Source organism: Aulonocara stuartgranti, assembly GCF_965226115.1.
Source record: "Aulonocara stuartgranti genome assembly, chromosome: 19".
NCBI lineage: Eukaryota > Metazoa > Chordata > Actinopteri > Cichliformes > Cichlidae > Aulonocara > Aulonocara stuartgranti.
The window spans coordinates 18,311,337-18,326,930 of NC_138955.1; the positions used below are offsets into that span (position 1 = coordinate 18,311,337).

At 38.8% G+C, this 15,594-nt stretch overlaps 2 protein-coding genes and 1 long non-coding RNA gene across 4 annotated transcripts in view; 1 reads left to right on the forward strand and 2 right to left on the reverse strand.

Moving 5' to 3' along the window:
• Window positions 1-9,713, forward strand: part of tpo (thyroid peroxidase) — a gene marked incomplete at its 5' end in the record, with an annotated part of 31,047 nt that extends 21,334 nt beyond the window's left edge. The window contains 4 exons of the mRNA XM_082516167.1: window positions 4,451-4,688; window positions 4,766-4,974; window positions 5,089-5,263; window positions 9,605-9,713. Of these exons, the coding sequence (XP_082372293.1) occupies window positions 4,451-4,688; window positions 4,766-4,974; window positions 5,089-5,263; window positions 9,605-9,626 (644 nt within the window). The 3' untranslated portion in view covers window positions 9,627-9,713. The remainder of the gene's footprint in view (window positions 1-4,450; window positions 4,689-4,765; window positions 4,975-5,088; window positions 5,264-9,604) is intronic.
• Window positions 1,046-4,346, reverse strand: LOC309695480. Of its 2 annotated transcripts, XR_014273158.1 has the most exons (6): window positions 4,296-4,333; window positions 3,798-4,112; window positions 3,234-3,302; window positions 1,524-1,594; window positions 1,368-1,405; window positions 1,049-1,285 (listed from the first exon to the last, which is right to left on the reverse strand). It is a non-coding gene; the product is annotated as an uncharacterized lncRNA (long non-coding RNA). The 2 variants fall into 2 exon arrangements; XR_014273157.1 differs by having other exon boundaries at window positions 1,046-1,285; window positions 3,798-4,346.
• Window positions 5,785-8,265, reverse strand: LOC309696220 (uncharacterized protein; the record flags this gene model as incomplete). The annotated part of the gene is made up of 3 exons (XM_082517375.1): window positions 5,785-6,866; window positions 7,057-7,131; window positions 8,241-8,265. The coding sequence occupies 3 exons, from the start codon at window positions 8,263-8,265 to the stop codon at window positions 6,217-6,219; spliced, it is 750 nt and encodes a 249-aa protein (XP_082373501.1). The 3' UTR covers window positions 5,785-6,216.
• Window positions 9,714-15,594: the final 5,881 nt, after the last annotated feature.

The window sequence follows — 15,594 nt, forward strand, 5'->3', positions numbered from 1 at the left end:
TGTCACATATTGACAGTGGCTCACCGATGCCAATGACATAATTACCCAGCTACATTTCTGAAAGAATGCAGAAGCATTGACATATATTTTTCCTACAATAGCCCGACGGGCAGGGAAGAGATAGATTTTGGTAGCCCGACTGAAAAAAATCGCTAGCCCCAGGACGTCGGGCTAGCGATATTGCAAGCCCTGTATCTGATTGAGGAATCACTCATCTTTGGAAAAGAGAGTTTATTACAGAGAAATGTCTCTTTCCAAAATAAAAGCTATACTATCCGCTTCTTCTGGGCTATATTCTCAGCAGCATAAGGAGAATCATGTGCTAACAGCGGTCTAAATGACTCGGCTAAAGTTAGTAGCATGCTTGCTTTTTTTTGTCTGCTTCCACTTGTCTTTGCACTAGGATGATGTCGGCGTAAATGTGCAGTCATATTCGTTGTGTTCCCGCTAGTACTTTCAGGTTAATCTCGTTGAAATGACCTTAACGCCACAACACGGCAAATCTCCGTTAACGAGCTACCGCCGATCGCTCCGTGCATGGGGCTAGACGGCCAACACGTTAACGAGCTAACTGCGCTAACACACTAGTTCACACCAATGTAATTGAGCATTGCATGGCACATCCAACATACTGTTTTACTTTAGTCCATGACTCGCTTACCTTCAGGGTCATACGTCACATGAAAACCAAAATAATTCCAAACGCCAGATCTGAATGACGTTCAATTTGCCTGTTGCAAGTAGAGCTTAACTTCTGTCTCGCTAGCTTGCCCTGCGCTCTTCCTTCTGACTATGCTGTCTGTGTTGAGCGCTCAGTGGATCTGCGCTCGACAGTGCAGCCTAGGCGGAGTAGTCGAACACAGATTCACTGAGCGCTCCACACAGACAGCATCGTCAGAAGGAAAATTGATAAAATAAATTACAAATGCTGTATTGTTCGATACATATGCGTACCGAACCGAAAGCACTGTATCGAACGGTTCAATATCGATACGAATATCGTTGCACCCCTAATAAATATATATATATATATATATATATATATATATATATATAAATAAACAAACACATAACAATGGCAACTGCCAAGCAAGCAGAATAATAATTAGTATCTTTTAAATACCTGTTTTCCATATGCCGACAAAAGCTGCTCCATCCTTTCACCGACCCGTCCAGTTTTCCTCTTTTTGTAAAGTCCAGTCAGCTGAGGAGCATAATCATCCAGCGCAGCATAAAACACATGTGGCAGATTCTGATTGGTGATCCGATGAAATTCAAAGTAGAGCTGAAGAGAATTCCAAAAATATTATAAGCAAAACACAGCATACTATATGAGCAGCAAATGTTATATACGTAGTTGTACTTACCTGTGTCTCATGAAAGAGTGCTGGCCATGGTCCCTCACCTGGCAAAATTTGAGGTTATTGGATGAGGGCGATTAACTTTGTCAGAATGTTGGTATGGAAAGTGCAGAATTGCTCTGTTTAAGTCTTCTAAGTTAAAATATCTCTTAGAAATCAAACCTTTAAACAATGTGCCAACTCCACTGAAATGACACCTTCAAACAGGTCGTGTAGGAAGTCAGGTGGGAAGCCTGTGACAGGATGAAAGAAAGAGAGATGGTCAGAAGGAACACAGGTGTTTTTAACACCATAGTTTTCCTTAATGTCATCATTCTGAAGCTCTTGCACAATAATTATCATGAGCATCTTTTGTTCTCATTACATAATTCCCTGTAACAGCATTTTCTGTTTGCATTTCTGTTGGGTGGCATGACAAAACCTACAGAAATATGTAGACCTGAAACTCTCATTGAAACCAGCAAGTCCATGGGCAGAAGGTTGTCTGCCACAACAGAGTAGACAGTGCCTTTAAGACATTCACCAAGAGTCTCAATGTAGGCACCTACTTCTTCAAGAGTTTTCAGATCATTTAAGAGTGGTGACAGCATTTCCTTACACCCAAACTGGCGTACATCATTGGAATTGCACAGCAGAGCAAGCTGGGTGCAGTGTAGAGCAGAACAAGATTTAACTGGAAAGTTTTCCAGTGTCCAATAAACTGCAAAGACTTTATGTATTTTCTTTGAGGTACCAAGTGGGTTTGTGATCAAAATCATCCACATAAAGTATCATTGACAATTTCTGTCCCTCTTGTGACAGTAGAACATTTTCCTGGTAGTAGGATCCATCACAAAATGACATGAAATGTCCAGGAATCTGTGTGGGTGCTTGTTTAATTTCTTCAAGCACATCATTTTTTTTCAACAACAATTGCAAAGATGTGAGAATAGGCACATACATATAAGTGTGCTTTGACGATTCAATTAAATACTCCACAGGTTTGACATATGGAAAATTTTCTTCATAATATGATTTCCTCCTCTTTGCTGTAGATAGTGGTCCTTCAGATGTGACACATTTATGTAAAACATTACTATCAGAAACTGCCTGACAAATCTCATCCACCAGTTTGTCCGTATATGTACAGTTGTGCTTTTTCAGTATATCTACAACTGATTTTCTAACCAAAGGTTGTGATAACAAAAACAACTGATCAATATGCTCAATAATCTCCTGTGTTGCTCTCTGGGACACATGGAGAAGGGTCTGCATTTTCAAGAAAAATCCAGCCAGATTGTATTGCAACTGCTCTTCTAAACCCTCAATTCCACTGATTTCACTGGTGGATGCCACTTGATTGTCATCTGATGACTCTATTGAATCAAGCTGCATGTCATCTTTTTGTTCTACATTTATAACACTTTGCACAATGCCTTCATTGTAACTTGTTGAATTTTGGTGGTCTCTGCATTTGTGGGCATTGAAGGTTGAGTAGACATTGGTTTTAAAATTGCAGTTCTTGAAAGGACATGGAACAGTTTCTTTTCGTTTTAAATGCCCCCTCAGATGGATAAACATTTGGCTTTCAATAAATGGCTGCTTAAAATTACACATAGAGCAACAAAATCCATAATTATTCAAATCTGGATAAGAACCGTCTTTTCTTTGCGTGGGAGTGTGCATTGTTGACATGTGTATCTTTAATGAATTAAATGTATTAAATGTACACATGCATGTGTTGTAGAGACAGGGTAAGGGTGAAATTGTGGAGTACTGACCATGGTTGAGCCGATAATGCTTCAACAACATGACTTTTATGGCAGTAGAAAAACTAGACAAACTACACAACTTGCAATTCCACATTTTGATACCAAATCGTTTTAAAATCACCTTTACTGGTTGTCTTTAGTGCAGTGCTGGATGATCTCTCGGCATGCTACTGCTCCTTCAATCGTCAGACTGTAATAACACAAAAGCCATGAGGACAGAAAGCTAGCAGAACAGTTTTTACTTTTACTTCACTTAAAAACAGTCAATCTGAATAACACAAGCTTGGAAAACAGTAAGATTTATTCTTGCACTACAGTTCATTTTCAATTCAGGTTGGTCAACTACTCTATACGTTATAAAATAATAAAGCAATTTTACACAAGTACACAATAGGCTAACCCTTGGAAAGTACAGAGTCAGAAACGTTTAGGTTTGGTGCAGTGCAGCTTTGAAAAGGTAAATTATTTCGCGACTAAAATGCCACTAACCATCATATTCAAAATTTGTGAAGGCGAACTTGTCCGTTAAACTCTTAAAATTAACACTAAATAAATTTTCTACTATTTTCACTGTGTCAAAAGTAGGCTACATTTGAACTTGATAAAGGTCAGAGTCAGAAAAGTGTAAACACTGATTTTACCAAAGGTTTTGTGGCATGCAGTTTGCAAAAATCAGACTACTTACCAACTATTGATTGAAACAAGCCACCAACCGTTAATTTTTTAAATTGTGAAGGCAGACTCCATACAGCGCTAGGCGGGAATTGTGTGCTGGCAAGCTAAGTTACGAGCTACTACAACAAAGTAGTCTGATAAATTACAACGAAGTACAACTAAAACAAAGCAGTCTGATAAATGTACGTTTTGTATGCTAGAAGTAAGCATTAACAAAAAAACATAAAAATAACTTTATCTTGTACTTTCCACTCTCTTGACGAGGCTCCTGTCTCATGGCCGACAAGTCCAGGCAAAACACTGGGGGCGGGGCTGTGGATGATGACTAATACAAATGAATTAGCACAACTTAAACAGTTTAAAGCAACAGTACTTAAAACGTTACAAAAACATAATGTGTACTTATTACAATAAAGTTATTATATCATATGTATACTTTTGGGTCTACCTAACACACTTCATGAAAGTTACTTTAACTATTTTTCAGAACTGAGTAAGAACAACTTACTTCTTTTAGTAAGATGCACTGTTGGGTTTTACAGTGTAGCTAAGCTTTAATAGCTTCCTGTACGTAGTCTTCATAAAGAGAACTCTTGACAAGACATCCAAATTTAAATGAATATATTCACTTTTAAATGACACTGTGCTAAAATTCCTTTTCAGGATACAATGATTGGAGGGAATTCTGTGGATTGCAGCGCATTAAGACATTGGATGATTTGTCACTGGCCGCGGGAGACTCCAGGGTTGCTAAGAGAATACTTGACATATACAAACATCCCGACAACATCGATGTATATCCAGGAGGACTTGTTGAAAGGCTTTTGCCTGGCTCAAGAACTGGTCCTCTCTTTGCTTGCCTGATTGGAAGGCAGATGAAAGTGCTCCGTGATGGTGACAGGTACGTAAGATTTGTCTAGGTTGAACATTCAAATGAAATCAAGGCTTCAGTGAAACTTGTGTATTTTTCATTTTCAGGTTTTGGTGGGAAGCTGATGGTGTGTTTACCCAGCAACAGAAGGAGGAACTTTTAAAATTTTCTCTATCCCATCTGATCTGTGATAATAGCGACATAGGAGAAGTTCCTCTTGATCCTTTCAGATTGGGGAAGTATCCATCTCATTATGTCTCCTGTGATCAGGTACCCTCAATAAATTTGGAAGCTTGGAAAGACGAAATGGGCGAAGGTCAGCCTGTGAAATTTTTGGCAAATCTTTCGCCTATTATTTAAAAAATCATTGCCTTAAATTGGTTTCCTTTTTTCTGCCACATATTAACGAGAAACATTTACCCAATTCCAGACTTAAAACGGTGTGGCCTTCCTAAACAGATCAACAATGGAGATTATATCTTGTCCTCTACATCTCGAAAACTGGTTGCTCTATACTCTTGTTACCATGGTTTCACATTAAAGGGTGCCGCTGTCATAGTTTGCATGGGCAATCGATGGTGTAATCAACCTCCACAATGTAACAGGTATGTAAACTATTTATGAACTATCTACTTGATGTTTACCTGCAGTACTTTATGTGAGGGATTCACATTGAAATATACTTTATAATGCAGATCCACCTTTGTAGGATTTGGTTGAGCACCACAGACATTCCCCATTTTGCAGGGTGTATATGCTTGTGCAGAACTACTGTCTGAGTGGTGCTTTACTGCTATCTGCTGGTACTAAAGGAGAGTGAAGTGTTTTAGCAGGGTTTCTTCATAGTTTGAGCCATTTGCTAAAGATCACTGACTCAATACGCTTGTAAGCCTATACACACTTATGTTAAAAGTTTAATCAGGTAATTACAAATAACAGGTGTTTAAAAATGATCTTGCAAACACTGCCTCTTTCAGGCTGTTACGGTAAACAAAATGTTTTCTCATTTTTTGTAAATCCGGTCATTGTTTTGGTTTGTCTGTTTTTTAAAAAAGAAACAAACAAAAAAAAACTTCCTTCATGTTTTCAGGTATTTGTGGGAACACGATAAGAGAATTACTCACCACTATGTTACACCCCGGCCTAGGCAACCGGGGTGCAACGTAGAAAAACAAAGATAAGGAAAATAAAACCACGAAGGCTCTCCACCAAAATCCCAAAACGAAAATATCCCATGACGAAAGTATTGGCAAACCCATTCACAACTATTTACAACAGACTATTTATTTACAACAAACCACCAAACTATTTACGACACGGGGGAGATCGCGACCATGACACACTGAAACACAGGGTTTAAATACATAGAGGGAGCAATCAGGAAATGGACCACAGGAGGGAAACACAGCTGGGGCAAATTAGAACTGACGAGACAGGGAAAATGTAAACTGAACACACTAAGATAACACAGACTTTCAAAGTAAAGCAGGAAATACATAAGTCATGCAAAAACAAAACACTGACACACCGAAACGTAACATTTCCCCCTACCCAAAAATCAAACATGTAACCCCAAGTGAAAAGTTTGATTCAGACCAACGAAGGCTGAAGACGAAGGCAGACGAAGCTGATGGAGGCTGGAGCGGTCCCACTGACCCTCCAGCAGACGACGAAGGCTGGAGCGGTCCCTCGGACCCTCCAGCGAAGGCGGATGAAGGCTGGAGCGGTCCCACGGACCCTCCAGCGACGACAAAGGCTGGGGCGGTCCCACGGACCCTCCCCCCCCAGCGAAGGCGGATGAAGGCAGACGAAGCTGATGGAGGCTGGAGCGGTCCCACGGACCCTCCAGCAGACGACGAAGGCTGGTGCGGTCCCCCGGACCCTCCAGCAGAGGCGGATGAAGGCTGGAGCGGTCCCTCGGACGCTCCAGCGAAGGCGGATGAGCAGCCCACCAGCTGCACACACGGACACGCAGCCCACCAGCTGCACACACGGACACGCAGCCCACCAGCTGCAGAAGGCTGGAGCGGTCCCTCGGATCCTCCAGCGAAGGCGGATGAAGGCTGGAGCGGTCCCCGGGCCCTCCAGCGAAGACAGACGGAGGCTGAAGCGGTCCTCGGACCCTCCAGCGAAGACAGAAGGCCGAAGCTGTCCCTCCTTCGGACCCTCCAGCGATCCCGGACGAGCCCCCATATGTTACACCCCGGCCTAGGCAACCGGGGTGCAACGTAGAAAAACAAAGATAAGGAAAATAAAACCACGAAGGCTCTCCACCAAAATCCCAAAACGAAAATATCCCATGACGAAAGTATTGACAAACCCATTCACAACTATTTACAACAGACTATTTATTTACAACAAACCACCAAACTATTTACAACACGGGGGAGATCGCGACCATGACACACTGAAACACAGGGTTTAAATACATAGCGGGAGCAATCAGGAAATGGACCACAGGAGGGAAACACAGCTGGGGCAAATTAGAACTGACGAGACAGGGAAAATGTAAACTGAACACACTAAGATAACACAGACTTTCAAAGTAAAGCAGGAAATACATAAGTCATGCAAAAACAAAACACTGACACACCGAAACGTAACAACTAATAAAAACTTGGCAAGCACGTTGCACTCATTAAAGCATTTTTCTGTTCTGAAATCTTGTCTGTGCAGTTCGTAATTCTAGGAAGACAATTAAAATATTTGTATGTTTTTTTCTATGAACACATTCGTTTAATGCTGGGAAAATGTTTGTGTTTCTCAGAAGATGTTCTTACTATAAAATACGCAATAAGATACCATTATGAGAACTGCGTCAACATTAAACCTCAATGATCAAAAGGATTAATTTGATTGGAGGTTTACACTGATAGATTGTCAGTGTCAAAATGTAGGTGGGTCTCTCACTGTTATGTCAGCAATCTTGTTCTCGCTTAGCTCATTTTTATTAAGCTGTTCTATAAGTGTATTCATGCATTGTTGACATAAAAAATGATGAATGGTTTCAGGTTGGTTTCCTCTTAAGTTGGCAACAGCTGATATCAAATAAACCTGGCTCCAATGACTCTTTCAGATAAAACCAACCTGTGAACAGATGTATAATAGTAGAATTTTGCTTGATCCCTTATAAGTATATCAATATAGACCATTTAAAAATATACACACTTATTATTATGCATGTAAACAGCATAAAACATTCTCATTTACATGAAGTCAGACTTATTAGGAAAATCTGAGTTACAGGAAAACTGTAGGATAAGTGACAGAACCCAAAACGCAGGGTTTTTGTGATTTAAACTTATACTTCTCCTTTTTCTATTTAGTGAATTCGAGGTCAGCAGCTCATTAATGTAGCCCAACAATTTTTTTCACAATATGTTGGGCTACATTTCTGCCCTCTAATTCAAATAAGGTGACTTCAGATTACAAACAAAACCAAACTAAACTGGTGGCTAAAATGACATAATGCTAAACTTGAACCTTTAAAACAGGACTTCACAAAGTAATGGAGAACATCCCAATGGCTGTGTCAATCATTATTTGATTGGCTGTTTCAATGTCATACTGTGAACCCTGTACTTGTGTTAAGATAACCAGTTGCCATCTGCTAATTTTTATAAGACTATGTTTTAGGCGTACAGTTTCTCCCCTAATGCTAAATAAAAGTACTTTTCCTGTTTCTCATTTATTAGTTTTCTTTTGTATACGTCTCATTTAAATATTTCAGATCATCAAACAAATTTTTATATCAGACAATGCCAAAGTGAGTAAATACAAAATGATTTAAATGTTGACTTCATTGATTAGGAGAAAAAAGGCTGTCCAAACCTACCAGGCACCGTGTGAAAAAGTAAATGACCAGCTAGTTAAATCACGAATCAACTGTGATCAACAATGTTTTTTAGAAAGCTGCATTAAGTTTCACTTGCCAGACCTACACCTGACAACTGCCAGACCTGGTAAACCAAGAAATCTTTTAAATAGAACAAAATGCAATATATCATTCCACGATCTGAAGAAGCTTAAAAACAGGTGAGAAATAAAATCACTGACATCTATCAGTCTGGAAAGGGTTACAAGAGTGCATTGATAACTTATCCATAAGGTCGCAAAAGAACCCAGAAAAACTAAAGAACTGCAGGCTCACGTCAAGTTCAGTGTTCCTGATACAACAAAATAAAAAAGAGACTCAAAAATGGCATCCATGAGCAGAACCAGGTAATAAGTTTAGGGGGCAATTACTTTTTCACATATAGCCAGGTACGTTTGGAAACATTTTTCACTTAATAAATTACATCTTCACTTAAAAGCTGCATTTTATTTTTATTTGAGTTACTTTTATCTAATATTAAAAACTTCCAAACAAATATAAAGTAAGAAATCAGTACAGAAGGATACTGTGTCACTGCGCTGTGTTGCCTTTCATGTTAAGCAAATGCTTTAACTAAAGTGGTTACGGGTGGGCTTAGGTCAAGTACAATAAACATCATCTCAATTTAATCTTAAGATAGCTTTACTCTAATCAAGGCAATGTGAATTTGATTTGATATGATTAAATTGATTAACATGACGAGATTTAAAACACAAGATAAAAATAAAATAATAATAAAGTACAGAACTTCTCCAAAGCAGTAATAGTGAGCGTCTTAATGCACGAGTTCCTGGACAAAATTTCATATTGTGTTTGTCGGTACTTGAGACTCTGTCGATCAACTGAAAGAAATATTGCCTGTCACATTTTTCATAACTGTCAAGAAAGCGAACAATGCCATATGAGTTTCAGTTTACTCTGGTAAGTTGGGTGTGCACAGTAAAACAACACTTGTCTGTCTTAAAGTTATGCTAGCAGGGGTGTTTGCGTTTTGATTGACTGCAGTGATTTGGTTTCAGTATTATTCTGTGAGACAATAAAAATAACACCATGTTTTTGTTTTCCTTTACAGGGAATCACCCCTAAGATGTTAGCGATGCAACAGAATGGGAAATGCTACATGAGTTTATAATCAAGTTCACATGATTTTTCTTTGATTTTATTATCTGCAACATTTAACTTTGGAAAAAAATACTAATATTTATGTACTTATATATGTAAACATTTCTCTTCACGCATGTGATTTTTAATTTTTATTTCACAAAAGGTAAGAAAAAAAGTAAATTCTTGTATAGCTCTGTGATAATAAACGTCCACGCACACAGCGTTACACCTGTGGTGTTTTTTTCAATTTGCAGTCTATTTCTGCAGCAGATTTTCAGTTGCCCTCATACCACACACAGATCTCTATTCAGGTCCCGGTGGCATACTTGAAAGGGAAGAATTCAGATATGTGTGAGTCAGCCTCCCTCTCCTGACACCACACCCTGAACACACTCTCCCAAGCACCTTTCAAGAAACATTACAAAGTGCTTCAAAACAAACTGCTAGAATGTAAAAACTAAAGCAAGTTCATAAAGATGAGTTTTTCGCTCAGAGGGAGAGAGTGCCAGTGTTGCAAAAGCTTTGTCTCCTTCGGTGTGATGCATAGCCAGTAGGGCCCTGATGACCATGCAGCACTCTAAAGGCCAAAATCCAATTCCAAAAGTGGAGTCTGAATTTAAAGAAGACCCAGTGCAGCTGGAGTGTGACATGTGAGTATTTAAAAGAAGTCTCGCAGCAGAATTCTGAGCAACACTGCTAACACAGTGGATGCAAAACAGCCTTTTCCCGTAATGGGGAATAAAATACGATCCTTTTTTGAAATCTGTCCAAATGACTCATACAAGCCACCTGTTTCACGTACTGAGTGCCAAAAACGTGTTGGTTGCGCCGGTCTGCCTTATTGTGTGATGCCACTCAACACAGAAAACCCTTTGCATGCTACCTAGAAGTGCAAGAAACAAAGCTGTGAAAAGTTTTATTATTCTTTCTGTAACTCTCTTCATCGCGACCTCATCCAACATGCACAGAAAAGTCTTCTACATTTATAGAAAGTAACCAATATTGGAATTTTGACTGATATCTGGTTAAAATGTAGTAAGTTCAACTAAATATGTTGCACCAGAAAAACACCCACAGTTTAAGCAAAAGACAAAGACGTCCTGTATAATATAAACATTTACTATATATTTTATTTTTTTCTTTTATGTAACAAAAAGCCTGCTGAGCACAGCATAGTGCAGACATCTGCACTATGAAGAACATGCCAGGAATTATCTGAGTGGCATTTTACTTTAATGACAGTTTATCCTTCACATGATCAAGAATCATTAACTATGACTTCAGACATATGTATTTAAGTTTTGTTTTGTTTTAATCAAGTATTTCTTACAGTTATTTTTAAAAAAGAGTTGGCCCATTCACATGGCAAGAACAAAGGCGCTGATGTTTTTGTTTTTTATAATATTACTAGTATTAAACTACATTTAAGTCCCCAACAGATAAGGATTGTATGAATGAATGTTCAAATGTTAAAATTAATGACAGCACAAGAAGGAAAAACACTGAACAAGCACAGCTCGGTTGGGAGGGTTGTCATGAGAAAGCTTCTCTGATACAATAAACATGGCAGCACTGCTTAGGTTTGTAAAGCAACATTTGATAAAACCACAAGACTTGAAGAGTAATCTTTTTTTACAGATGACACCAAATTGAGGATGTTTGGTCATAATACACAGCACCACATTTGGAGAAAGCCAAACACCATGCCTACTGTCAGCACAGTGCGTGGAGAAGTAATGATTTGGACCTGGGCATCACCTCGCAGTCATTGAGTTGACCAAAATCCCTCTGTATGTAAAAGTAGCACAAGGTGACACTTTTGTGCCATTAGCTTAGCTAGTTTCAACAATGTATAATTCACAGCGATTTTCTTGGCACTTAACACCAACACTGCATTTTCTCTTCCATGGCTGCTGTGTCTGTTGGGATGGTGTTAGTTCTGTGTGGCAATGTCCTGATAACACAATGAGCTTGCATCAAGACGTTAGGCTAACTGCCCTTTCTAAATTGCCCATATGTGCAGATTCGAGTGTGCATCTCTGTCTCTCTATTATGGCCTTGTGACTAACTGGCAACCTGCCCAGTGTGTACTCCACCAATCACATTGCGTTACATGTGATACCTTTCAGACTCTGCCACAACTTCAAGAATAAGTGGTCACGAAAGTGGGAATAAAATAATTGGCACATAATTTGCCCTTTTCAGGTAATGAAGTTACAGGCAAGTCTTACTGATAACAATACAGGAGCTGTCTATATTCAGTTACCTTGCAGCCTCTATGAAATATTCTTAGCTTCGTCTACACCTCACACCTGATATCTGAGGGATCTCATGGTCAGTGAACAGTTATATTATTTCAATATTTGTTGCTGTTATAACCATTGTATCCTTCTTGGAGCTCTATTTTATTATTCTGTAAGCAACTTTGTAACTATATTTTGAAAAGCTTTACACAAAGCTTTTTAGTATATTAAGTTGTAGATCTCAAAGCCCACTAGGCCATAACTGTCTTCACAAATTATTAATCTCAGTGAGACCTACCTGAATAAATAAAGGATATAGATATTAATACTTTGACATTACTAGTGGTAACACTGATAGACTTTTTCACAACAGTTCATCAGGCAAAATCCCTTCTCTCAGATAAGGTATTTTGGACACTTTTGCCTACTGCTCTGCTTTCTGACTTTCATGGCTGCAGACACATAGTATAGACAGATGCCAGAGAAATACTTCAAGACCACCAATCAAATCTATTGATTGTGTTAGACAGCAGAGTTTCAGAGATTACTCTTTTGGGGAATATGCAATAAAAAATGAGAGACCTTGTGAAACAATCCTTATCATTTCTAAAGAGGTGGCGAACTTTTGTGGACTCCTCCTGTCTTATGTGACCATTTTTGTTTGTGTTATAAGTTCTGGTGTACTCCTAATGTAGGTATTTAAAACTTTCCTGAGGCTGCTATATGAGTCATCTTGTTGAGCCCCATCAAGGCAGGGTTTCAATTTAGAATTCCTAACAGCATCTGGTTCCAAGGATTTACCTCAGTAAGTAAAGACACAACACAACTTCCTTCAACTTCATTCGCTGACTTCATTAAACAATCAGAGTAAAAAAATGTGCTGGGTGTGTGTGGGAACTAAAACACTGGTCTAAAAATAAACACTTAAACACTGGTGGAATTATTCTGCGAAATTATAACTACAAACAGGTCAAATGTGCAGTAGGAAACCTCCGTGGTACATCTTTCTTACTGATTTATATAAGTCTTATTTTCTGACACCAAGTGTGAAATATAGTGCCTTTGTCTAAATAGCTATGTTGCTGTAAGAATATCTACATTCCTCTGGTATTTTCTAAAAAAGTAAATTCTAAAGTAAAATGAGTGATTTTTTTTTCTGTTGTTGCTGTCATGTTAAAAAGAAAGTACAGCGCAACCAAAAAACATTCAAGAACATTCAATCCTCCTAGAAGTTTTTATCTCAGCAAATTCTTCCCAAGGTCAGACCATGCAGAGTGCAGATAATACGTAAGTTCAAGACTGTACTTTCCTCAGTTAGCATGATAAATGTTTGAGTTCATGACAGTACAATCAGAAAAAAGCCTGAGCAAGTATCGGAAGGCTCGCCAGGAGAAAGGAGGATTTAAGTTTCTAAAGTTGATAAACCACAAGACCTCTGTAAAAATTTTGTCTGGATAGCTGAGATGTTTGGAGAAAAACAAACATCCCATACTGTCTGTAAAACATGGTGGTGGAATGTCTGTTTTGTAGTCACAGGACCTGTACAGTCATAAAGTAGACCAAGAACTCCTATGTATACTGTACCAAAGTGATCTAGAGTCAAATTTGAGGCCATCTAAAGCTTGGCTGAAATTCTATCATGCAATAGCAAAATGATCCCAAGGTGTCGTAATTATCCAGAAACTGTCCAGACCTCAACCGGATTCACATGCTGTAGGAGGGTCTTAGGAGAGATGTGGATAAACAAATGCCTTCAAACTTTAATGAACAGCATTTTAAAGAAGAGTGACCCAAAAGTCTTCTACAAGAACATGAGGAACTAACAAAGTTATTTTGCTGCTGAAGGCCATAAAACACACTGTTGAGTGATGGGAAGTACCTTCTTTTGCTCCTTCATTTTGAGACATTTTTTGTTAAGTAAATGATACAGTGTAACACTGATAAGTGTAGAAATATGTATCCTCTATGGAAAATGTGGCATTTTAGGTAATGGATCTTACATAGAATTACCATGAATGATGCTTCCACAATACAAATCTAACCACTAACCAATAGAAATGTGGCATGAAATGACATGCTAATATATTCAACACTGGCCCAATGCACAAAAAAGCTTAACAAACCTAAATGAGCTAGATAAGAGGAAAACATATAAATATTTGTTTAGGATGTCAAAAAGAAGATACTCTAGTCACTTGTAGCAATGAGTGGTTGGGTGGGAAAAATATTTATTCCACAGCTGGTTGCAGCTGGTTGTTTGACAGTCACTGTGAAATCGATTGCTAAAATAGTAACTAAGTCTCAAGACAGGTCAATGACTCCCAGGTAACCACCTGTTGTGCTAACGTGTTTGTTTATCCACCTTGAGGAATCACCAGTTGAAACACTTTATTATGATTATTATTTATTAAAGCACTGAACAATTAAAAATTATCATGTACATGGATCTCTTCTGTTTAGAAATTTGTTAGGCTGTAAAAGAGTTAGCTGGAGTCAATCTTTCCAGAAGAGAATAACCTCAATTCACAGATTTTTATATGAGAATTTGCATCTATCTGATCAGTTAAAACCGATGAGGAGAAGCTACTTGCTTTGCAGGCACTGAGCTATGGGAGGTGGCCGTGACCGGTACCAGGCGCCAGTTATCGTGCCTTCAGCTGCCCCCGCACATTCTTTTATAGTAATATGTCTGCAGGTTTCTAAGTAATTATTCAATCAGTAAAAACTTATAGATTCTACTAATCCTAAATAAAGATCAAACCCATCAGCTGCTAGAAAATATTCATACTCTTTGGTCCAGTCATGGCAGGCCTCAGTTACACAGACCTAGAGACCAGTCAGCGACCCTCTATCCTTTATTAGTCTAAAGAATATAAAGTATGAATTTCCTTACTGGTTGGCAAATGGTTGCAGGAGGTTGCTGGCATTCACAGGTGGGAAACTGTTCACAAAGATGCATGGGCTGTTTCTCTGAAAACCAAAAACTTTAACAGGAAGTTGTTGACTATTCTCTAGAATTGTGTGACTGATATGATGTAAGAGTGGACTAAGCCAGCGGTCCCCAACCTTTTTTGCGCCACGGACCGGTTTATGCCCGACAATATTTTCACGGACCGGCCTTTAAGGTGTCGCGGATAAATACAACAAAATAAAACTAGTACCGGTACCGAAAAAAAGAAGATTTATTCATAACACACGTGAAAAGACCCAGGAAAACCGAGTTAACGATAAAAACGATAACAAACTAATGCTGAAAACCGATAAAAACCCTGAAAACCATACATTTCACACCTGAGCCTCAACTCTCGCGGCCCGGTACCAAACGACTCACGGACTGGTACCGGTCCGAGGCCCGGGAGTTGGGGACCGCTGGACTAAGCTATCCTACAACTGTCTATTTGTAGATGGTAGACAGTTGCAGGATAGCTTAGTCAAATCTTATATCACTTTGATGAAATTATTCTTGTTGGGTTATATATATATAAGTATTTCAAAGAAAAACAAGCTTTTACTTGTACAGGTATGTTGGGAAAGTCAATGATATCCATTCAATTTATTCATATGACTGTAGCTAGAGTATAACACTGCTCCAGTAGGCAGTATTACAAAAACTCCTTGCAGCCGTCTCACTTTTCTGCATGGCACAACTGGTTTTGTCACATTACCCACAATGCATCATTGTTGCTTAACACTGAATACAGAACAGTGTGCAGTG